General features: G+C 43.8%; 2 protein-coding genes across 2 annotated transcripts; one reads left to right on the top strand and one right to left on the bottom strand.

The window, feature by feature from the left end:
• Nucleotides 1–1474: 1474 nt before the first annotated feature.
• Nucleotides 1475–15376, top strand: LOC137305265 (probable G-protein coupled receptor 139). Its single transcript, XM_067974121.1, has 4 exons — nt 1475–1621; nt 12127–12201; nt 13654–13726; nt 14478–15376. Exons 1-4 carry the CDS (start codon nt 1475–1477, stop codon nt 15374–15376), a joined length of 1194 nt encoding a protein of 397 aa, XP_067830222.1.
• A 6363-nt stretch (nt 15377–21739) lies between these two features.
• On the bottom strand, nt 21740–23352 carry LOC137305266 (probable G-protein coupled receptor 139). Its single transcript, XM_067974122.1, has 2 exons — nt 23330–23352; nt 21740–22610 (listed from the first exon to the last, which is right to left on the bottom strand). Exon 2 carries the CDS (start codon nt 22571–22573, stop codon nt 21740–21742), a length of 834 nt encoding a protein of 277 aa, XP_067830223.1. The 5' UTR covers nt 22574–22610; nt 23330–23352.
• Between the last annotated feature and the right edge of the window lie 1339 nt (nt 23353–24691).

A 24691-nucleotide genomic window follows, 5' to 3' on the forward strand; every position in this document is an offset into this window, starting at 1 on the left:
ATAGGCACAGGAGTAGGCCATTCTGCCCCTCGAGCCTGTTCCGCCATTCAATTAGATCATGGCTGATCTGCATCTAAACTCCATCTATCCGCCTTAGTTTCATATCCCTTAATACTCCTACTGAACAAAAATCTATCAATCCCATGTTTGAAATTTTCAATTGATCCCCCAGCCTCAACGGCCTTTTGGGGGAGAGAGTTCCAGATTTTCACTAACCTTTGTGTGAAGAAGTGCTTCCTGACATCACCCCTGAACAGCCTAGCGCTAATTTTAAGGTTATGCCCCCTGTTCTGGACTATCGTACCAGAGGAAATAGTTACTTCCTTGCGACCCGTTCAACAGCTTTATTCATCTTAAACACTCAGATGAACCCTTCATTTTCTATACTTGATGGAACACAAGTCTGGTCGATGCAACCTGTCCTCATAATTTCACCTTTTGAGCCCCAGAATAATTCTGCTGAATCTGCGCTGCACTCCTCCAAGGCCAATTTTTCCTTCCAGAGATGTAGTGCCCAGGCCTGAATGCAGTACTCTAAATGGGGTTTAACCAGAGTTCTGTACAGCTCTAACATAATTTTCATCCCCTTGGATTCCAGTCCTCTTGAGATAAAGACCAACATTCCATTAGTCTTTTTAATTAATTTTTGTATCTGTCACACAAGGTAAAGGTGAGACTGAGTGTAGTGAAGCAGACACCAGTAGAAGGAGATGGATAAAGGTGTCACTGCGTATAACGAGTGATAGAGAGAGACACCAACAGAGGGAGAAAGATAAAGGTGAGAGTGAGTATAGTGATGCTTACACCCTCATCTACAAGCAGAAGGGGAGCGGGAAGAAATCAGAAATTGGCAATCCATTTCCTTGCGAAATATCAACTACAAAGTTCTGTCTAAGTCCATCGCCATCAGGCTCAAGTCTGCTCTGGAGTTGGTGATCCTCCCCGGTTAGAGCTGCACTGTGCCTGGCAGGACGATCTCTAATCGCCTTGCGCTGCTCAGGGATAAGATCGCCTAAGTGTAGGACAGAGGGGTGAACACCTGCCTCATCAGCTTGGACAAGGAGGAGGTGTTCGACAGAATATCCACCACGTACATGATGGGCGTGTTCTCAAAAATGGAGCTTAGTGAGGGAATCCGTGAATGGATCCGACTGCACTGCGCAGATATCAGTAGCACAGTCCTAATCAACGGGTGGGAATCGGAGAGATTTCCAATCAGATCTCGAATCAGGTAGGGCTGTCCTCTCTTTGCAGTCTTATTCATGTATTGCATCGAACCGTTTGCCTTGTCCATCACTAAGGATGCAGGTGTCAGCGGGTGACGATCCTAGGCTCACAGGTTAAGGCTTCCCTGTCCATGGAGGATGTTACGCTTTTTTGCACCGATCACTGGTCGGTACACAGACTGATGGGCACCTGCAACCAGTTTGAGTTGGCCTCGAGGGCTAGAGTGAACTGAAATAAGACAGCGGCCATGTTCATTGGCAGGTGGGCAACCCGTTCCTTTGTCCCCTTCACTATCAGGTCTTACGACCTGAATGTGCTGGGGATCTGGTTTGGGGGGCCTCAGGCCTGCACCAAGAACTGTGGGGAGTGGGTCACCAAGGCCAACAAAGGCTTGGTATTTGGGTGGGGGGGGGGGCGGGGGAGCGCTCCCTCTCCATTACTAGCAGGAACCTGGTGATAAGATGTGAGGTGCTCGCGGTGTTGCTCTACATGGCCCATTCCCTGCCATCACAGTCACCTGAGCTATCGTGCAGTTTGTCGAGCTGGACCAGACCCACTGGGACACCATGTACAAGCCCCTAGACAAAGGGGGTTAGGGTGTCCCCAATGCCACCTGATCCTGATAGCCACCTTTGTGTGTGGCTGTCTCAGGATGTGTGTACAGCCCCTATACGCAAACACCAAGTGTCACTACCTGCTGAACTTCTATCTGTCCACCACACTGAGAAGACTGGTCTGGCCACGCTGGCCGAGCAGACGCAGGCTGTCCCATCCAGCTGGTCCGTACCCCACCACCTGTCCCAGGTGGAGAAGTTCCTGAGGAGATCCACTTCGACCACAAGGCCGTCAGACACTGATCGGCACTGAAAGTTCTGTATGTTCTGCAGGGAAGGGAGAAGGTGGATCTGATCGGGTAGTTCTCCGACCAGACGGCCGATGCCATTTGGCAGAAGGTCTGGTCACTGGAACTGACCAGCAGGCACTGGGATGTAGCCTGGATGGCGGTGAGATGGGCCCTCCCAGTGCGGTCTTTCCAACACGCATGGAATCTCAGCACCACTAACTGGTGAACTGCCCCTTCCCACAGAACGTGTGAAGAGAGATGCGTTGGTATCTGTACCAGTTCATCCCCAATAGATCAGTAACACATGTCGCTCTGCTCTTTGGGCTGATTCCCAGGACGCACATCTGAGACAGGTATCAACTGCTGCTCGAAGACCATCAACTTGGTGAAGGGGGCCCTTTGGTCGTCCCGATACCCGATGGTCTTCAGCTAAAGGAATTGTCCACGACCGAGTGTTTCCGACTGGCACATTCCAAGGTCCAGGAGTACGTGCTGCGGGATGCATTGAAGCAAGTTACGGCCTACTCAAAGGTTCTATGGGGAAATGCCACTGTGTAATGCCACCCCACTCTGTATTGTAGAAAATGTATTAGAACATATGGACTGTGTTATGAATTGTACTAATGGGATCACACTCTGTTCAATCTGCATTGTATTAGTCTGAACTGCACTGCTTGAAATTGTGGCTTTTTACATTCAACTGTGTGTATCTTTACATTTCCTGAAATAAAGTAACATGTTGTTTTTTTTTAAAAAGAGACACCAACAGAGTTGTGATAGATAAAGTTGAGAATGAGTACAGTGATACAGAGAGACACCAACGGAAGGAAATAGATAAAGGTATGACTGATTACAGTGATACAAAGAGACATCAGGCTCGGGAGATGGATAAAGGTAAGACGGAGTACAGTGAGTGATACAGAGAACCATCAACAGAGGGAGATAGATAAAGGTGAGACGGCAGAATGCACAGCGTGAGCAGGGCAAACGTGGGGAATATCAGAATTACAAACGTTTAAAAAGGCGTAGAGGGAAAGAGAGAGGGAAAACAGCAGCGGGGGGCGGGGGGAGGGTTAGAGGGTAACCAAAGAAGCAGAAATTGAGCAGAGAGAAATCAATCAAAGTGGAAGTGAGAACTGAACAGGAATCCCAGAAACAAGCAGCAGAGTGAATACAGACAGACAGACAGTGATGGGACAGAACAATGTAACTGTGCGGGTGACATTAATTATCTGGACATGAAGTAAATAAAGATTCCCATTTATTTCCGTTATGAGCCCGACTATATTGTTGACGATATACAGTGGGGCTGCCGTACAGGAACAGGATATTTTGGCTGACTGGCATAGATAGCTTACAAGTGGATTAGCACACTCTCATCCCCATTATGGTTATTCCATTTGTTGTTGATATTAATTGCTCTCACTGTCAGGCACATCTTTCCAAGTTTCAAACTCATTTTAGAATCATCGAATCATAGGATGGTTGCAGCACGGACGGAGGCCATTTGGCCCATCGAGTCCGTGCCGGATTTCTGTGAGAGTAACCCAGCTAGTCCCACTCTCCCGCCCCAACCCAGTAGACCTGTAAATTTATTCCCTTCAAGTAATTAACCAGTTCCCTTTTGAAAGCCACGATTGAATCTGCCTCCACCACCCCTCAGGCATTGCATTCCTGATCATAACAACTCGCTGTGTAAAAAAGTTTCTTCTCATGTCGCCTTTGGTTGTTTTGCCAATCACCTTAAATCTGTGGCCTCTGATGTTTGCCCCTTCCGCCAATGGGAACGGTTTCTCTCTATCTATTTTGTCTGGACACTTCATGATTTCGAATAACTCTATCAAATCTCCTCTCAACTTTCTCGGCTCTAAGGAGAACAACGCCAGCTTCTCCAGTCTATCCACATAACTGAAGTCCCTCATCCCTGGAATCATTTTAGTAAATCTCTTCTGCTCCTTCTCTAAGGCATTCACATCTTTCCTAAAGTGCGGTACACAGAACTGGACACAATACTTCAGTTGTAGCCAAACCAGTGTTTTATAAAGGTTCATCATAATCTCCTTGCTTTTGCACTCTATGCCTCTATTTATAAAGCCCAGGATCCCGTATGCTTTCTTCACCACTTTCCCAATCTGTCCTGCCACATTCAACGATTGTGCACATATACCCCCAGATCTCTCTGTTCCTGCACCCCTTTTAGAATTGTATCCTTTATTTATATTGCCTCTCCTCGTTCTTCCTACCAAATCTATCACTTCACACGTTTCTGCGTTAAATTTCATCTGCCACGTGTCCGCCCATTCCACCAGCTTGTCTATGTCCTCTTGAAGTCTATCACTATACTACTTACTGTTCACTACCCTTCCAAGTTTTGTGTCATCTGCAAATTTTGAGTTTGTGCCCTGTGCACTCAAGTCCAAGTCATTAATATACATCGAGACAAGCAATGGTACTAGTACTGACCCCTGGGGAACACAATTGTATCCCTCCATCACATCCAAAAAAACAACCGTTCACCACTACTCTCTGTTTCCTGTTACTTGCCCAATTTCGTATCCATGATGTCACTGCCCCTTTTATTCCATGGGCTTTGATGACAAGCCTATTATGCGGCACTTTATCAAATGCCTTTTGGAAGTCCATATACAACACATCAACCGCGTTGCCCTCATTAACGCTGTCTGTTACCTCATCAAAAAACTCTATTTCGTTAAACAAGATTTGCTTTTAACAAATCCATGCTGGCTTTCCTTAATTAATCCACACTTGTCCAAGTGACTATTCATTTTGTCTCGGATTATCGTTTCTAAAAGTTTCCCCACCATTGAGATTAAACTGATGGGCCTGTCGTTTTTTGAACAAGGGTGTAACATTTGCAATTCTCCAGTCCCCTGGCACCACCTTCGTATGTAAGGATGATTGGGAGATTATGGCCAGTACCTCTGCAATTTCCACCCTTACTTTCCTGAGCAACCTCGGATGCATCACATCTGGGCTGGGTGACTTATCTACCTCAAGTACAGCTAGCCTTTCCAGAACTTACTCTTTATCAATTTTTAGCCCATTCAGTATCTCAAACAGCTCCTCTTTTACTGTGACTTTGGCAGCATCTTCTTCTTTTGTAAAGACAGATGCAAAGTGTTCATTTAGTACCTCAGCAATGCCCTCTGCCTCCAAGCCTGGATCTCCTTTTTGGTTCCTAATCAGTCCCACCCCTCCTCTTACTACCCGTTTACTGTTTACATGCCTATAGAAGACTTTTGGATTCCCTTTTATGTTAGCCGCCAGTCTATTCTCATACTCTCTCTTTGCCCCTCTTTTTTACGTTTTCGCATCCCCTCTGAGCTTTCAGCCCGGTTCTCACTTGTATTATCAACCTGACATCTGTCATACGCCCATTTCTTTCTGCTTCATCTTACTGTCTATCTTGTTTGTCATGCAGGGAGCTCTGGCTTTAGTTTTTCCACCGTTCTCCCTCGTGGGAATGTACCTGGACTGTACCCAAACTCAGGGGACTCCTGCTCTATCTGCTTCGTCCTCCTTGTCTGTCTGGCGGTCACCCATTCTCACTCTGCCTGCACTCCCTTAAGCTGCAGGGTGACCACCTCCTGAAACGTGCTATCTACGTACCTCTCAGCCTCGCGGGTGCACTGCAGTGACGCCAGCCGCTGCTGAAGCTCTGAAACCCGGAGCTCAAGCTCGCATGTGATCCTCGAACGTTCACCGGATTGAAACATCTGGATGTACCTCTCCAATATGTAATTTGCATTTCAAAGTTTTTCACCAGTCTACATATATTGTAAATCTGCCTTCATAATGGATCGCAACTGGAGTAATACAAAAATCAAATGAATTACTCTCATGCCTGATTATTACTTCTTCGTTCTGCTGAGCCAATGTGAAGACAAATTCCAAGGTATTTATGGTACTTTAAATTATTTTTAGTTAGACAATGTGCAGCAATACTTTTCCGTGCAATTTGATTTGATATAACTTTCCTGCTTAACGAGTCGAAGGCCATTCTATCAGGGCATGAGCAGTGTTCAAAGGGGCAGAGGTGCAAATTACGTCATTCGGGATGCAATGGTCAGATGATGATCAACTTGGGCAAGAAACGTTCGTGGATTAAAAGAGGAAAGGTGATTATATCGTTCGGCTATTAACTAAACAGTGGATACAATTGGATGATGAATGATGAAAGTAATTGTTTTGGGAAAAGAACCGAGGGATCAGAGAACAGATTCTAGGGAGGTCCTCAGTTGACAATAAAAGATTCAGGGGATGGTCCAAGAGCTAGTGCACAGGTAGAAGGATATATGCAGAAGTTTGACACCAATAAGCAAAGTTTTCATTCAAAATCTAATGATATTAGCTTTTTTAGATGTTCCAATGTCACAAATGCTTTGAATATCAGGAACCTAAACGATCAAAACCTCACCAGTGGGAATCTGGTGGTGCATAGAGGAGCCAAAGAGGGCATCAATACAACAGCCGCACCTAACCCCAAATTGGTGATCAGGGATTAGAGGTGAAGTTTCAAGTGGATGAATAAATTAAGACTTCAAAATTGCCTCCTTAATTTTGTAAAACACAGGATTAAGCGCAACAGGCCTTGAGTTAGAAGGTCAGAACTATCGAGGTACTTCTGGATACGATGTTGACAAATGGGTCTATAAGTAAAGGGAAAGGTGGAATCAATGAAACCGAGACTCATAAACAGAACAACACATGGCTTTGGTCAGACATATGCATCTGGAGAACCATAGGAAGGATTCTATCAGAGTTCGAGTTTTCTTGGAGTCAATAAAATGCAGAATGTAACATACAGTCTGTTATAATCTTGACAACATTATATAAAGTTCCATTACAGCTACAAGACTGGCATCTACCCGACAATGTGGAAAATTGCCCAGGTATGTCCTGATCACAAAAAGCAGGACAAATCCAATCCAGCCAATTACCGCCCCATCAGTCTACTCTCAATCGTCAGCAAAGTGATGGAAGGTGTCGTCAACAGTGCTATCAAGCGGAACTTACCCTCCAATAATCTGCTCACTGATGCTCAGTTTGTGTTCTGCCAGGAGCACTCGGCTCCAGACCTCATTACAGCCTTGGTCCAACCATGGACAAAAGAGCTGAATTCCAGATGTGAGGTGAGAGTTTTTGCCCTTGACATCAAGACATCATGGTAAAAAGACAAAATTAAAGGTTCTTTACCTGAATGCATGCAGCATTCGTAATAAGATAGATGAATTGACGGCACAAATAGAAACAAATGGGTATGATCTCGTGGCCATTTCAGAGACGTGGTTGCAAGGTGTCCAAGGTTGGGTGCTAAATATTCAGGGTTATTTAACATTTTGGTAGGATGAGAAAAAAGGTAAAGGTGGTGGGGTAGCTCTGTTAATAAAGGATGTAATTGGTATAACAGTGAGAAATGATCTTGGCTCAGAAGATCAAGATGTCGAATCAATTTGGGTGGAGGTAAGAATTAACAAGGGAAAGAAATCACTGGTGGGAGTAGTATATAGGCCCCCTAACACTAGCTACACTGTAGGGCAAAATATTAATCAGGAAATAAGGGGGCCTTGTAAAAAAGGTAATGCAATAATCATGGGCGATTTTAACTTTCACATAGATCGGACGAATCAAATTGGGAAAAATAGCCCTGGGGAGGAGATCATAGAGTGTATTAGGGACTGTTTCTTAGACCAATACGTCGGGGAACCAACCAGGGAACAGGCTATTTTGGATCTGGTAATGGGTAACCAAACAGGAGTAATTAATGATCTCAAAGTAAAGGATCTCTTGGGAAGCAGTGATCATAACATGATAGAATTTCACATCCAGTTTGAGAGCGAGGGTCTTGGGTCTGAAACTATTGTATTAAACTTAAATAAAGGCAATTATAAAGGAATGAGGGCGGAATTGGAAAAAAGTGGACTGGGTAAACAGTTTAGATGGTATGATGGTGGATAAGCAGTGGCAAACATTTAAAAAGATATTTTATGATTCGCAACAAAATGATATCCCTCTGAGGAGGAAAGACTCCACAAAAAGGGTAAAGCAACCATGGCTGTGTAAGGAAGTAAAGGATGGTATCAGGTTGAAAGAAAAAGCATACAACATAGCAAAGGTTACCAGTAAGCCCGAAGATTGGGATAACTTTGAAAACCAGCAGAGGATGACTAAACGAATAATAAAGAGGGAGACAATATATTATGAGAGTTAACCAGCAAGAAATATAAAAACTGACAGTAAAAGCTTCTACAAGTATATAAAAAGGAAGAGGGTAGCTAAAGTAAACATTGGTCACTGAGAGGATGAGACGGGGGAAATAATAATGGAAAACAAGGAAATGGCAGAGGAATTGAACAGATATTTTGTATCTGACTTCACAGTAGAAGACACTAATAATATACCAATAATAGTAGAAAATCAAGGGGCAAAGGGGAGGGAGGAACTGAAAGCAATCACTATCACTAGAGAAAAAGTACGAGGTAAACTCATGGGCATAAAGGCTGAATAGTCCCCTGGACCTGGTGGCTTGCATCCGAGGCTCTGAAAGGAAGTGGCTGCAGAGAACGTGGATGCATTGGTTGTAATCTTCCAGAATTCACTAGATTCTGGAAAGGTCCCAGCGGATTGGAAAACCGCAAACATAACACCCTTATTCAAGAAGGGAGAGAGACAGAAAGCAGTTAACTATAGACCAGTTAGCCTAACATCTGTCATTGGAAAAATGCTAGAATCCATTAGAAAGGATGCAGTTGCTGGACATTTGTAGACTCATAATACAATCAAGGAGAGTCAACATGGTTTTATGGCGGTGAAATCGTGTCTTACAAATTTACAGGAGTTCTTTAAGGAAGTAACGCGCAGGGTGGATAAAGGGGAACCAATGGATGCAGTATATTTGGATTTCCAAAAGGCATTCGATAAGGTGCCACATAAAAGATTACTGCACAAGATAAGAGCTTATGGTGTTGGGGGTAATATACTGGCATGGATAGAGGATTGGCTAACTAACAGAAAACAAAGAGCAGGGATAAAAGGGTCATTTTCAAAATGGCAATGTGTAACTAGTGGGGTGCCGCAGGGCTCACTTCTGGTGCCTCAACTATTTACAATATGTATCAATGACTTGGATGAAGGAACAGAGTGTCTTGTGGCCACATTTGCCGATGATACAAAGACAGGTGGAAAAGCAAGTTGCGATGAGGACACAAAGTGTCTGCAAAGGGACATTGACAGGTTAAGTGAATGGGCAAAAATTTGGCAGATGAAATATAATGTGGAAAAATGTGAAGTCATCCACTTTGAGAAGAAAAATAAAAAAGCAAAATATTATTTGAATGGAGAAATACTACAAAATGCTGCGGTACAGGGGTATCTGGGTGTCCTCGTACATGAAACACAAAAAGTAAACAAACAGGTGCAGCAGTTAATCGGGAAGGCAAATGAAATATTGGCCTTTATTTCTAGGGGGATGGAGTATAAAAGCAGGGAAGTCATGCTACAACTGTACATGCTCTTGGAGGCAGTTCAGAGAAGGTTCACTGGGTTGATTTTGGGTATGGAAGGGTTGTCTTATGAGAAAAGATTGAACAGGTTGGGTCTATACTCATTGGAGTTTGGAAGAATGAGAGGAGATCTTAGTGAAACATACAAGATTCTGAGGGGGTGCGATATGGTAGATGCTGAGAGGATGTTACCCCTCATGGGGGAATCAAAAACTAGGGGGCATAGTCTCAGAATAAGGGGTCGCCCGTTTAAGACGGAAATGAGGAGGAATTTCTTCTCCCAGAGGGTCATGAATCTTTGGAATTCTTTACCCCAAAAAGCTGTGGAGGCTGAGCCATTGAATAAATTCAAGGCTGAGTTAGACACATTTTTGATCAGCAAGGCAGTCAAAGGATATGGGGAAAGGGCTGGAAAGTGCAGTTGAGGTAAAAATCGCATCAGCCATGATCTCACTGCATGGCGGAGCAGGCTCGAAGGGCCGAATGGCCTGCTCCTGCTCCTATCTCTTATGGTCATATGGTCATTTGACCGAGTGTGGCACCAAGGAGCCCTAGTTAAATTGAGGTCAATGGGAATCAGCGAGAAAACTCTCCAGTGGCTGGAGTCGCACGTAGCACAAAGGAAGATGTAATGGTAGTTGGAGGCCAACCATCTCAGTCCAGGACATTGCGGCAGGAGTTCCTTAGGGCAGTGTCCGAGGCCCAACCATCTTCAGCTGCTTCATCAATGAACTTCCTTCCATTATAAGGTCTGAAATGGGGATGTTCGCTGATGATTGCACAGTGTTCTGTTCCATTCACAGACTCTCAGATAATGATGCAGTCCGTGCCCGCATGCAGCAAGACCTGGACAACAACCAGGCTTGGGCTCATAAGTGGCAATAAAGTTCGCGCCAGACAAATGCCACGCTATGACTCTCTCCAACAAGGGAGTGTCAAACCATCTCCCCCTGACATTCAACGGCGTTACCATCGCCGAATCCCCCACCATCAACTTCCTAGGTGTTGCCATTGACCAGAAACGTAACTGGACCAGCCGCATCAATAATGTGGCTACAAAAGCAGGTCAGAGGCTGGGTATTCTGCGGCGAGTGACTTACCTCCTGACTCCCCAAAGCCTTTCCACCATCTATAAGGCACAAGTCAGGAGTGTGTTGGAATACTCTCCTCTTGCCTGGATGAGTGCAGCTCCAACAACACTCACTAAGCTCGACACCATCCAGGACAAAGCAGCCCGCTTGATTGGCACGCCATCCACCACCCTAAACATTCACTCCCTTCACCACTGGCGCACTGTGGCTGCAGTGTGTACCATCCACAGGATGCACTGCAGCAACTCGCCAAGGCTTCTTCGACAGCACCTCCCAAATCCACGACCTCCACCACCTAAAAGGACAAGGGCAGCAGGCACATGGGAACAACACCACCTGCACGTTCCCCTCCAAGTCACACACCATCCCGACTTGGAAATATATCGCCGTTCCTTCATCGTCGCTGGGTCAAAATCCTGGAACTCCCTTCCTAACAGCACTGTGGGAGAACCTTCACCACACAGACTGCAGCGGTTCAAGAAGGCGGCTCATCACCACCTTCTCAAGGGCAATTAGGGATAGGCAATAAATGCTGGCCTCACTAGCGACGCCCAAATCCCATGAACGAATAAAAAAATGTGGCCAAGAGAATGCATTGAAGACACTTTAGTGGTGTTTCATTCTATTGTTGGTCTTTTAACATCTTCCAACTGAGCTTTCGCAAGCTTAACATTTAAACATATTCACAAGACAGGAAACCAAGACGAGTTGCTCTCCCTTCCCCATAAATTTTGCTTGGGACATGGTCCTACTACAGATCTATTGTCTGGGATTCCCGTGGCCGAATGCGAGGCAGGGCCAGAAGAAAATGATTTTATTTCGCTCCCGTTATTTCCAGAGGATTTTAACCCGCCTCCTAGGAGTAGCGTCGACTGATGGGAATCTAGCTACATGCGAGCTTGGCCTCTGAGTCAGCAGATCTTTGTTTTAAACCTTACGTTCAAAAACCTAAGCACTAAATCTAGGCAAACATTTCGGTGCAGCATTGGTGGAGGTGCCATTTTTCACACAAGACGTTAAATCGAAGCCTCATCTGCTTTTTCAGAGGGATGTAAGAATTCTCATGGAACTATTTCAGCAGGGAGCTTTGAGAGAGCCCCGGCCCACAGTTTTCCCTTTATAAGCAGCACAGATTATCTGGCCATTTATCGCATTCCTGTTGTGTGACCTTTGATCTGCCCAATTTGCGGCTGGATTCGTTTGGGTAAAAATAGTGACCACAACACAAAACATTCCATTGGAACTGATGCTGTGAGGGAAATTCTGAGTACCTCTTCCTGTCTCTTTCACTCTCCATCTTTTTCTCCCTCTGCAGCCCCCCACCCCGACCTCTTTTTAAATTCATTCTCGGGATGTGGGCGTTGCAAGCAAGGCTGTTATTCATTGCCCATCCATAGTTGTCCTTGAGAAGGTGGTGCGCTTTCTTCTTGAACTGTTGCAGTGGTTTGATACAACTGGCTCACTGCTGAGCAGTTACGAGTCAACCACGTTGATGGTTACGCATAAGCCAGACTGGGTGAGAACGGCAGGTTTCCTTCCCTAAATGAAATTAATGAACGAGTTGGGATTTTATTACAATCCAATGACTTCATGGACAATTTTACTGGTACCAGCTTTTCAGTTCCACAAGCGTGGCCCCAGACGAACAATTGGGTTAAATGAATCACTGTAAAGTTTATTTGTTTGATATAACAAGGGTAAATGTGAAAAAAAAAACAGTAAAAAGGTCGCGTGCCTTCAGAAGAGTGAATTTTAGAAAAAGAGCCAGAGCACTCAGAGAGGAGAAAGTTAACACTGGAACCGGAAAATAAATAACAGAAGGAATGGATTGGCTGAAGACCATTTTTCTTCCAGAGAAATGGAAATAAATCCTTGCATAAAGAATCAGAAACATAACAACATTGAGAATAAAATGAACAAACAAGGCAGAAAATAAGCAAAGGCGAAGCAGGAATATCACAACAAGGACATTGATGACTGATTCCTCCCATTTAGTCAATTGCAGAAACCATTTAAGGTGCAGTGAGGTATTTATTTTATATCCAGATAATTAATGTCTCTTCTCGAGCACAACTTTGCAGGACTTTCAGAATGGTAAAAAAATGTATTATGATTGTGATTATTATTGTTATTCTCAAATATCATGTCCGTATTTAATATGATAGTTGATCAAAAAGGAAACACTGGTTATTCTGTTTTAGAGCTCCTCTTATTTGTTAATTTGAATCCCTCAGTAGGAGTGGGTTCAGCGTAGACTGTTTGATTTATTTTACGCCACTAAGTTAAGTGTAGATTTTTTATTTTGATGAGATAACCATTCAGGGTATGACGGTGACCGTTGGTCACTCAATCGCTGACCATGTTGAGCTGCTAAAAATGTGTTAATCGCCCTGGTACTTGAATGAAAGATACAGACGGATGATGACCCATTTTATATTCCTCTCCCAACTTCGATATTGCATCTCATGAAGTCAATGCGGTTTACCCTACCACTCTCATAGCTTTTGGATATAATATACACTTTGACTGTTATGTGCTACCGGACTGGTCACATTCAATTCCCCTTCTTCTACATTTAATCTTTCATTTTTATAACTGGAGCGATGGAGCCTTCGCAGAATTAATTAAAGCACCGTGTTACCAAAAGCAAAATGACGCGATCAAGATGCTGCAACGTCGTAACAGTTTCAGAGCGGGGGATTAGTTAGCCTGAGAATGCCCAGTGGAGCCTCGATTTTCGCACTGCCTCATTAAGTGATCGTGCTTTAGTCATTTATTACTTTATTCATTGATTTGGAAAATAAATATGTTCTAATATGTTTGTTCGAAGGCCCGTTGCTAATGCCAGGTCTTATGTAAAACCACTGTCTCCCTGTGGGATTGGCTGGTGTATAAAACAGCTCCTGTTTCGATGCATTGTCTTTGTGTCCAAACCAGACTCTTGTTTCCACGATTGTCTGGTCTACAGGAAATGGGACGAACAGAAGTTGTGTACGAATCAGTCATTTGCTATCCAATTCTTGCAATTATTGGTGTTCCCGGTAAGCAATAACAAGCATTCATTATTTGGACCATCATTTCAATGAATTATTGCTTTGACTATGCGCTGTTTGTATCTATATCTTTGTTCCTTATTTGTCCATTTTATGGTAACAGTTTATAGAATAGAAGTCTCTCACTTCACCTTGTTTACTTTAAAATGACAAATTTGTGGTATTATATAATGTTCCCTAAAAGTATACACCAAAAGCAAGTTCTCCCCTTTGTTTAACGCCCTGCAATCTGCTGCCTGGTTGAAGTGTGGCCATCAGGTCGAACGTGAGGGTCCGCATGCGAAACATTAACCTATCTTTCTCTTCCATGCCTGTTGCTCATCTCTAAGATCTAGTTTTTCTGAATCACGTGTATGAATTGGCAACAAATCAATGGCTATTTTACATAACTCTGTTCATTACCTTGCCAGAATGAAAAGCCTTCTGATCAGTGATGTATCTCCTAAAAGATAATTGACATAATTGTAAAACTGTCTCGGTTAATCAGATGTATCAAACGCGGGGCCAATTCTCACCAATTCGTATGCTGTACAATGTATGTTCTGGACTGAGGTCAGTTAATTCAGCAGAGAGCAGGGTGTGAATTTGGCACCATCCAGTTCCGGTTGTCTCAAGTACCGCTTCCACTGAGAATGAAAGGGTGCCATTTCCCTAACAAGCCTCTGTTCTTACAATTGCGAGATTTTATATCGCCGATCTATTTCTTCATTAATTCTCTTGTTTTTGCAATTTCTGACAGCGAATCTGATGTCAGTTGTGATCCTGTCCCGGGGAAAGTGCGTTCTCTCCAAAGGAATCACTCGTTACATGGTGGCCATGGCAATAGCAGATCTATTGGTCTGTATCTTTAATGTATCTGTAGAAAGCATCTTTAGGTATCATTTCCCAAATACATTCTTGAACTACACTTACACGTGTCGCTTTAGTGCCATTATACAAGTAGTTAGCCCTCGACTCTCTATCTGGTTCACACTGGCATTCACCTTTGACCGCTTCATAACCATTTGTTGCCAGAAACTGAAATTAAAATATTGCACTGAAAGAAATGCTGCTATAGTTATCACTGTAGTGTGTGTGCTCAGTATATTGATCAATATTCCTGTTTATTTCCGTTATGAGCCCTACTATATTGTTGACGATATACAGTGGGGCTGCCGTACAGCAACAGGTTATTTTTATTTACCGGCATGGATAACTTACAAATGGATTAGCACTCTCTCATCCCCATTACTTCCATTCCTATTGTTGTTGGTATTAAATATCCTCACTGCCAGGCACATCTTAGTGGCCAGTAGATCTCGCAGAGCCCTGAAGAGCCAAAGCATCGGGGAGAACAAAAGTGATCCTGAGATGAAGAGCAGAAGAAGGTCCATCATTCTACTCTTCTCTGTCTCAGGTAGTTTAATTTTGTTGTCGGCTCCAATTACTGTAATACACATCTCTGTCGGTGTCACGGAAACAGCTAATTTCCAAGGTTCAAGCTCATTTTATTCAGCAATTAGAATCACACTTCTGTTGTATTATTTGAGCTCCTGCACAAACACGTGCATTTATGCATTGACCCAGAGGAGATTCCGGGAGGAAATGAAGAATACGGTGAAATATCCGTTTACTCTCATTCTTACATTATTTAAGTAATGTAAATAACTAAATTGAAATTAAACTCATTTTACCGGTATCTAGCTTCTCTGTTGCCGGTTGATCGGTTCGGCTGAAGCAGGGGTTCCGCCCATTACTTCTTATCTTTCCAGAACATCAGTTGTCCCACTTTCCAATTTCGCAAGGAGATGGTACTTGTGCTGCTGTTGTGAAACTCGCCATGGCGACGTCACAAAACTTCTCTCCTGAATGACTTGGCTCTGTTTTTAAGGTTATATCCCTTTCTCCTAGACTCCACTACCAGCGGAAAAAAATCATCTTTATCCACCCTATCAATTCTTTTCAAAGTCCTAAAAAGCTCATCAAATCACCCCTTAACCTTCGATATTCCAGGGTGTAAAATCCTAGTTTATGCAAACTCGTTTAAATAATCAAACCCTTAGTACCATGGTAACATTCTGGCGAATCTGCGCTGCACTTCAATCAAGGCCAATATATCCTTTCTAAGATGCAGTGCCCGGAACTGTGCACAGTACTCCGGATTTAGTCTGACCGGGACTTTGTATGGCTGCAGCAAATCTTCCTCCTCTACATAGTTTAACCCTCTGGTTATAAACGCTAACATTCCATTAGACTTCCTGATTTTTTTTTACCTGACTGCTACGTTTTATTGATCTGTGTACATGGACACCTAAATCTCTTTGGACCACCACTGTTCCTAGCTTTTTACCATTGAAAGAATATTCGGATGGTTGATCTTTATTTTAACTCCATCTACCCGTCTTTGCTATATATCACTTGATACTTCTACCTGATCAAACTATATCTATCTCAGTCTTGAAAGCTCCAATTGCGCCAGCATCCGTAACATTTTGGGTGAGCGCGTTCCATATTTCGTGTGAAAAAGTGCTTTATGATTTTGCTCCTGGATGGCCAAGATCTAATTTTAAGATTATGTCCCTTTGTTCTTGATTCCTCCACCAGAGGAAATGATTTCTCTGTATCGACGCTATCAAATCCCTTTAACGTTATAAATACGTTGATCAGATCACCGTCAATCCCTACACTTAAGGGAATTCAAACCAACTTTATGGAACCTGACTGCATAATTTAGCCCTTGAAGCCCCATCAGGAGTATCAATGAGGAGGGCATTCAGACCCTCGAGCCTGTTCCACCATTCAAATAGATCATGGCTATTCGGTATCTCAACTCCACGAACCGCCTTTGTACAAAATCCCTTAATACCCTAAGCAGAAAATAATCTATCAATCTCAGCTTTAAATTGTCAATAGACACCCAGCCTCAGTAGCTTTTTGGGGAGACAGTTCTAGATTTCCACTAACCTCGGTGTCAAAAAAGGTTTCCCGGCAACACCTCCGAACGGCCTAGCTCCAATTTTAAGGTTGTGCCCTTGCACTGGATCCCCCCCCCAACCCCCCCCCCCCCCCCCGCCCAGAAGAAATAGTTGATCTCTATCTATCCTATAATATCCTTTAATCATCTTAAACACTTCAATTCGATCGCGCCTGAGTGTTCTATACTCAAGGAAGCACAAGCCGAGTCTATGCAACCTATCCACGTAATTTAACACTTTTAGCCCCGGAATCATTCTGGTGAATCTGTGCTATACCCACTCGAAGGCCAATATATCCATTCCTTCTTGAGGTGTGGTGCCCAAAAGTGAAGGCAATACTCCTGATGGGATTGGATCAAGAATAGAACCATAGAAGCATAGAAAAGATACAGCACAGAAAGGGGGCCATTCGACCCATTGTGTCCGCGCCGGCTCGTAGAACAACCAGGTGCCCATTCTAATCCACCTTCCAGCACCCGGTCCGTAGCCCTGCAGCTTACAGCACTTTAGGTGCAGGTCAAGATACTTTTTAAAAGATTTGAGGGTCCGCGCCTTGACCACCAATTCGGGCAGTGAATTCCATACCCCCACCACTCTCTGGGTAAAAAAAAGTTTTTCCTAATGTCCCCTCTCATCCTTCCGCCAATCAGCTTAAATCTATGTCCTCTAGTTCTTAAAGTCTCCGCTAGGGGAAACAGGTACTTCCTGTCGACTCAATCTGGGCCCCTCATGATTTTGTACACCTCAATCAAGTCACCCCTCAGCCTCCTCTGCTCCAAGGTAAACAACCCCAGCCTATCCAATCTCTCCTCGTAGCTGCAATTTTCAAGCCCTGGCAACATTCTTGTAAATCTTCTCCGCACTCTCTCTCCAGAGTAATTCCGTCCTTCCTGTAATGTGCTGACCAGAACTGCGCACAATACTCCAGATGTGGCGTATCAGCCTTTTCTATAGTTCCATCATTACATCCCTACTTTTGTATTCCACAACTCGGCTAGTAACAGAGAGCATTCTGTATGCATTCTTCACACCCTTATCTACCTGTATTGCCACCTTCACGGACCTGTGCACATGCACTCCAAGGTCCTCACTTCCTCTAACCCTCTCAATATATTCCCGTTTACTGCGTATTCGCTTTTACTGTTTGCCCTCGCTAACTGCATGACCTCACACTTGTCCGGGCCCACTCCACCAATCCATTGATATCTTCTTGAAGTCTACAGCTATCCTCTTCACTATCAACTACACGACCAGTTTTTGAGTAGTCTGCAAATTTGCCAATCATGCCCCTTACATTCAAGTCTAAATCATTAATATAAACCACAAACAGCAAGGGACCCAACACTGAGTCCTGTGGCACACCACTGGAAAAGAATTTCAATTCGCAAAGACATCCATCGACTTTTACTCTTTGTTTCCTGTTACTGAGACAATTTTGGATCCAATTCGCCACATTTCCCTGTATCCCATAGGCTTTTACCTTTTTGTCCAGTCTGCCATGAGGGACCTTGTCAAATGCCTTACTAAAATCCATGTAGCCAACATCCACTGCATTACCCTCATCAATCCGCCTCATCACTTCCTCAAAGAATTTAGTCAGATTTGTAATGCATCACCTTCACTGAACAAATCCATGCTGACCATCCTTGATCAAACCATGCCTTTCCAAGTTACAGTTTATCTTATCTCAGTATTGATTCGAATAGTTTGCCCACCACCGAGGTAAGACTGACCGGCCTAAAATTTTTCGGCCTTTCCCTCGTACCCTTTTAAAACAATGGTACTACGTTTGCAGTCTTCCAGTCCTCCGGTACCTCCCCTGAGCTTCAATCTATTCTACTGAATCTATTCAACTGAAGCATAACTTCCTCCCCTTTGTAATCCAGCCCCCTTAAGATAAAGACTAACATTCTATTAGCCTTTTTGAATGCTTTTGTACCTGTCAACTAGCTTCTAATGATTTATGTGCTTAGACTCTCAGATCTCTTTGCCCACATTGAAATCTATTTGCCAGAGTTTTGACACTCAATTAGCTTTCTATGTCCCTTTGCAAGTTCCTGCTAGCAACTGCACTATTTACCGGCCCTACTAACTGAGTGTCAACTGCAAACTTGGATTTACAACTCTATTACTTCATCCAAGTCATTAATAAATATGGGGGAAATGTTGAGGTTCCAGAACAGATCCCCATGGAACACCACTTGTCACATCTCGTCAATTAGAGTGTGCCCCCTTTAGTACCATTCTCTGTTTCCTTTATAACCACTTTGCCTTGGGTACATGCCTCTCTGATCTCCATATTTATGCATCGCGCTGCTGCATCATTGCTGTCAGTGGGTCTGTCGACGAATCCAACCAGAGTCTTAAAGTCCTTTGTTTATAAAAAGCACACGGGGTCCTGGGCTATATAAATAAAGGCATAGAGTAGAAAAGCAAAGACTAGATGCTAAACCTTCATAAAGCATTGGTTCGGCCTCAGTTGGAGTGTTGTGTCCAATTCTGGGCACCATGCTGTAGGAAGGATGTGAATGCTTTGGAGAGGGTGAAGATGAGACTTCCCACAATGGTACCAGGTTGTGGGACCTCAGTTATGTGGAGAGAATTAGAGAACATAGGATTGTTCCCCTTGGAGCAGAGAAAGTTTATGGAAGATTTTAGAAGGTGTTCAAAATTATGAATGGTTTTGAAGGAGAAATTGTTTCCACTGGAAGGAGGATCGGTAACCAGAGGACAGAGATTTAAGATATTTGGCAAAAGTACGAAGGGGGAGATGAGGAGAAATTATTTTATACAGTGAGTAGTGATGATCTGGAAAATATTGCTTGAAAGGGCGGTGGTAGCAGGATAAATACTTGAAAAGGAAAAGAATTACAGGGCTTTGGGGAAAGACGTGGGCAGTGGCACTAATGGGATAGCTTTTTCAAAAAGACGGCACAGGCACAATGGGCTGAATGGCCTACTTCAGCGCTGTAACGTTCTATGATTCTTTGTGTTTCTTAATTCTACCAGAGTGTATCCACAGTTTGCTCACCCATACTGATATGCTTCCTTTCAACTGCAGCAATATTGACTTGTAGCAATATTGCTAATCCTCCTCTTTTCCCTATTTCCCTGTTATTTGTAAAGTCCTTATAGCCTGAATATTAAGTTCCCATTCTTTTATTGTCAACTGAGGAGTTCCGTTACTCCGTTCATTTCCCATATCAATTATTTATTCATCCATCATCCAATCTTCCCTAACTTTCTCTTGATATCCCCGCAATGAAATCTCCTTTTCAATTTTAATTCGCCAAGGTTTCCTGCCAAAGTTTATCATTACTGGTTCATTGCATTTTGAATGAAGTCATTGGCACATCGAATGTTGCTCATGTCCTTATTGAGTGGCCTTCGACTCATTCGAACATGAGAAATCTACGCATTCAGATTGCAAGGGAAATTATTTCTGCAGACTTGTTCAACTGAACCTTTGACAAGATCCAACAAGGTTACCATAATTTGTACTTAGCATCCTGAGCAAATCGCAAATTAAGTCATGGAAGAAAGAACCGAATGAATTTGATGTCGTTTTCCTTTTCAAGTTACAATCAGTTTTGAAACTGAATTTACAATGTTATTTTTCTTGGAAATACATAAATAAATACACTTGCTGCACCATCGCATGGCTTCCTGCAGCTAAATCAAACCAACGAGTATTCAAAAGTGACTGATAGGCCAAGGGAAATGCGGGCTTTATTATCACCAATTGGATCTGAATTCCCCCTTTACTCTGCTCCTCAGCTGAACTTCGATTCCAGGGCAAACGCTCAGCCACTGACGCCATTCTTCACCTGTGTGGGGACACAATGGGGTAATTTTAAATTAGCTCACCGGGCAGGAAACCCATGGGATCGGGTGGAATGCCGGCTTTACACTCCGCCCAATATTACTGTGCACTGACTTCAATAGAGAGTAAAATCAGGCGGGGTGATCAAGTGGGTTTAGGGCGGGTTAGGTTAAAATTGCTATTGGCGGCCAGTTATACATCTCTCCTGATTCATCGACTTCAATGTTATTAAAAATGGGGAGGTATGTAAAATGAGCTGTTGTCTCGTTATCACGGGTTTTACACTCTCGCAAAAAGTCAAGATCTCCACCAATATCTTTCCATTGTTTGCCTGATATCTTCTCCCATCGAGATCAGAGGGAATATTTGCACGAACCTGAATTTTAATTTGAACTTTCGGCCAAGGTGCAAAACAGATGATATCGGATTGGCCGTCCATCATCCATTATTCTTTCTACTGATTTGAGTGAAAGGAAAAAGCGGCGGGTGTATAATGTCCGCCCAACCCGATATCGCCGAAAGTTAAAATTGCCCCGGTCCGACAGTGTTGAACAACAGGTGATACCGTTCAGCCGCCCGCTATAAACACCGTCCAATCTTCCTCTCGGATGAAGTCCGATGGGATAATTTTAACCGAACACACAGTTCGGGAAGTCAATGCAGAATAATAATTGAAGAGGGGTATAAAAACGGTTTTCCTCCTTTTATGCTGTGTGTCTCCCGCCTGATTAGTTAGTTGAAAATTACCCTCGCGGTTTTACACCCGGCACAGTATACTCGACATATTAATCGCTCCGGGTGCAAAAATAGCATGGCCCCCGATCCCGTCAGTTTCCCGACGGGCGGGTTAGGTTATAATTGCTACACTATGGAAAGAAAAACCAGGCGGGCTGTTCAATGGTCAGCCTGTTCGATATTGTCTGTTATACACTCCCGCTGAAATTGAACTTTTGGCCTTGTGTTTTGGTCCCAAAAATCAACAATAGTGAAAAGTTGAGATGTTTCACTTACTATCAGCAATATGTTTTGTTATTAAACCTGAAAAGGTGAGTTTCAGAAAAACGGTATTAATACCGTCTCCTTCCGCTAATGGAAAGATGGGAGGAGCTGATTCTGGGAAAGGATGAGATGCGATGGACGGGAAGACCTGCCTCATCGAACTGATCAGATGGCAACGGTGAACTGAGATACCGGGCAATGAACTCTGACTGAATCCGGTTGTTTTCATTGCTTCAATAATTTAATAATGAGAGTAAATGGATATTTAACCATATTCTTCATCTCCTCTCGGAATCTCCTCTGGGTCAATGCATAAATGTACGTATTTGTGCAAGAACTCAAATACATCAACAGAAGGCAGAATCTAATTGCCAAATAAAGTGAGTTTGGACCTTTCAAAGTAATTGTCTCCGTGAGGTCCAAACAGAGGTCAAGTACCACAACTGGCGTCCACAACACAATAAAACTCCCCGAGATAGCGAAGAGCAGAATGATGGATGTTCTTCGGTTCTTTATCTCAGGATCACTGCTGTTCTCCGCATTGTTGCGGCTCTTCAGGGCTCTCCGAGATCTACTGGCCACTAAGATGTGCCTAACAGTCAGAGAATTTAACAGCAATAACAAGGGCAGTGGTATTAATGGGACTGAGAGATTAGCGATCCATTTGTAAGCTCCCCATGCCAGTGAAGAATAATATCCTGATACTGTACGGCAGCCCCACGGTATATCGTCAATAATAGAGTAGGGCTCGTAACGGAAATAAACAGGAATATTCATCAAAAAGCTAAGCGCACACACGATCGTTAAAACCATGGTGGCGGTCCTTTCGGTGCAATATTTTAATTTTAGTTTCTGACAACAAATGGCTACGAAGCGGTCAAAGGTGAACGACACTGTGGACCAGACAGAGAATTGGATGCTCGATACTTGTATAACGGTATTAAGACTACAAACGTAAGTGTGGCTCAAGAATGAATCCAGGAAATGATACCGAAAGACGTTTTCCACAGTTACATTAAAGATACAGACCATTAGATCTGCTATTGCCATGGTTACCATGTAACGAGTGATTCCTTTGGAGAGGCCGCACTTTCCCCGGGAGAGGATCACAATTGACATCAAGTTCGCTGTAAGAAATTAGAAAACAAGAAAATTAGCAAAGAAATAGATCAGCGATGTGAACGGAATTGAGCGGGTATGAACAACCAGACCGAGGAGACTTGTTCCGTGATTCGATGGGTGTTACAGGTCCCTCCCAGTCTCACTGGATACGGCCCTTCCTGCCGATGCCGCATACAACCTTCTGTGAAACAGACGTTGGTTTATTTCAGAATCTGACACGATGACAATTAACACAGTGTCCGATACATTCGACACATCGGAGTCTGAAACACAGAATCTTGTAAATGCACAAATGTGTCAACACCTGGAAGAGAAAAACTCGGTGTTCGGGCCCGCCCGTGTTCGCTCTGATGGTGACACAGGGGCAATTTTGAAGGCGGATGAGCCAATTCTTAAATTAGCCAATGATGACCACAACCTGCAACCCGTGACGCAGCCACAGCACAGAACAAGTCATTGAAAGAGCAAGAAAAGTTCCGATAACCGACGGCCGATGATGATAACGGTCATAACACAAAAGTTGTCATTTTCAAGTAAATAAGGAAACGTGAGAGACTTCTATTCAATAAATTGTCACCAGAAACAGGACAGTCACGGGAGAAAGAGATGGAGACAAACAGCAGGTTAAAAAAAACAACAATGCATTGAAAGAATGGCCTTCCAAAATTAATAATCGGTTATTATTGCTTACCAGGAATACCGATACTTGCAACAATCGGATAACAAATCACTGTGCTGTCTGCTCCTCCCATTTTACACGAAAACAAATTTCGAAATGTTGGGCGAAAGGATCCGGCTGGTGCACTGAGGCCATGCATTGAAAGCAGCCCTGATTTATACAGGAGCCAGATCTCCATTGAGACACTGAAGTTACATAACACCTCTCATTAACGGCAGGCAATTCAACAAACACTACTAAGATAGTTCTTTCCAAATCAATGAGCAAAGTGAACTCCACAGTCACTAATTGGGGATTGTGATAAACCAGGTAGCACTTGGCTCACTAATCCCCTAGACCTGAATCTATTGACTTGTCATAATATCCTGATTCATTGGCGGCTCTTGGTAGGAATGTGCTTTATTAGTCCTTCGATTACAATCCACTTTAACCTACTGATTGTCTTTCTAATAGGTCCGATATGTACTAACGTGACCGGCGGGTACGGACCGGATTCAGGTCTGACATTCGTTTCACACTCGGTCGGATTTTACTATCTATTAACTTCAATAGAAAGTAAAAGCGGACCGGGTGTAAATCAGGCATTACAACGAAACCGAGTGATATGGAGAGACACTGGCAGGAGGAGATATATAGAGCTGTGACTAAGTACTGCGGGTGATAAATGGACACCCGAAAAGACGTTTATACAAAAAGGGTTGACTCTATGCAGTTTGTGATACAGGAGTTGATCAAGGAAGTGGGCTTGGCTCAATTATCTTCCACTGCTTCCTCAATAACCTTTCAACCCTCATAAGGTCAGAAATGGGGCTGGTCGCTGATGATTGCTCAGTTTGCAGCTCCATTCACAATTCCTCAGATAATGAAACGGTCCATGCCCACATGCAGCAAGAGCTGACTAATATCTGGCCTTGGGCTGCTACTTCCACGCCACACAAGGCGGTGACCATCTCTATCAAGGGAAAAACTAACCACCTCCCCGTGACATTGAATGGCATTACCATCGTTGAATGCCCCACCACAAACATCTTGAAGGGGGGTCACCATTGACCAAAACTCAACTCGATCAGCCACATAAATGCGGTGGCCATGTGAAATGAGATGAGAAGTTTCACTACAGGAGCCGAGCCGAGCGGAGGGAGCGTCCGATAAAAGGCGGGATTTCAGAGCGCTGAGAGGAGCCGAGCCGAGCGGAGGGAGCGTCCGATAAAAGGCGGGATTTCAGAGCGCTGAGAACAGCTGAGAGGAGCGGAGGGAGCGTCCCATAAAAGGCGGGATTTCAGAGCGCTGAGAACAGCTGAGAGGAGCCGAGCCGAGCGGAGGGAGTGTCCGATAAAAGGCGGGATTTCAGAGCGCTGAGAACAGCTGAGAGGAGC

This window comes from Heptranchias perlo, chromosome 39, assembly GCF_035084215.1.
Source record: "Heptranchias perlo isolate sHepPer1 chromosome 39, sHepPer1.hap1, whole genome shotgun sequence".
In the NCBI taxonomy this organism is placed as follows: Eukaryota; Metazoa; Chordata; class Chondrichthyes; order Hexanchiformes; family Hexanchidae; genus Heptranchias; species Heptranchias perlo.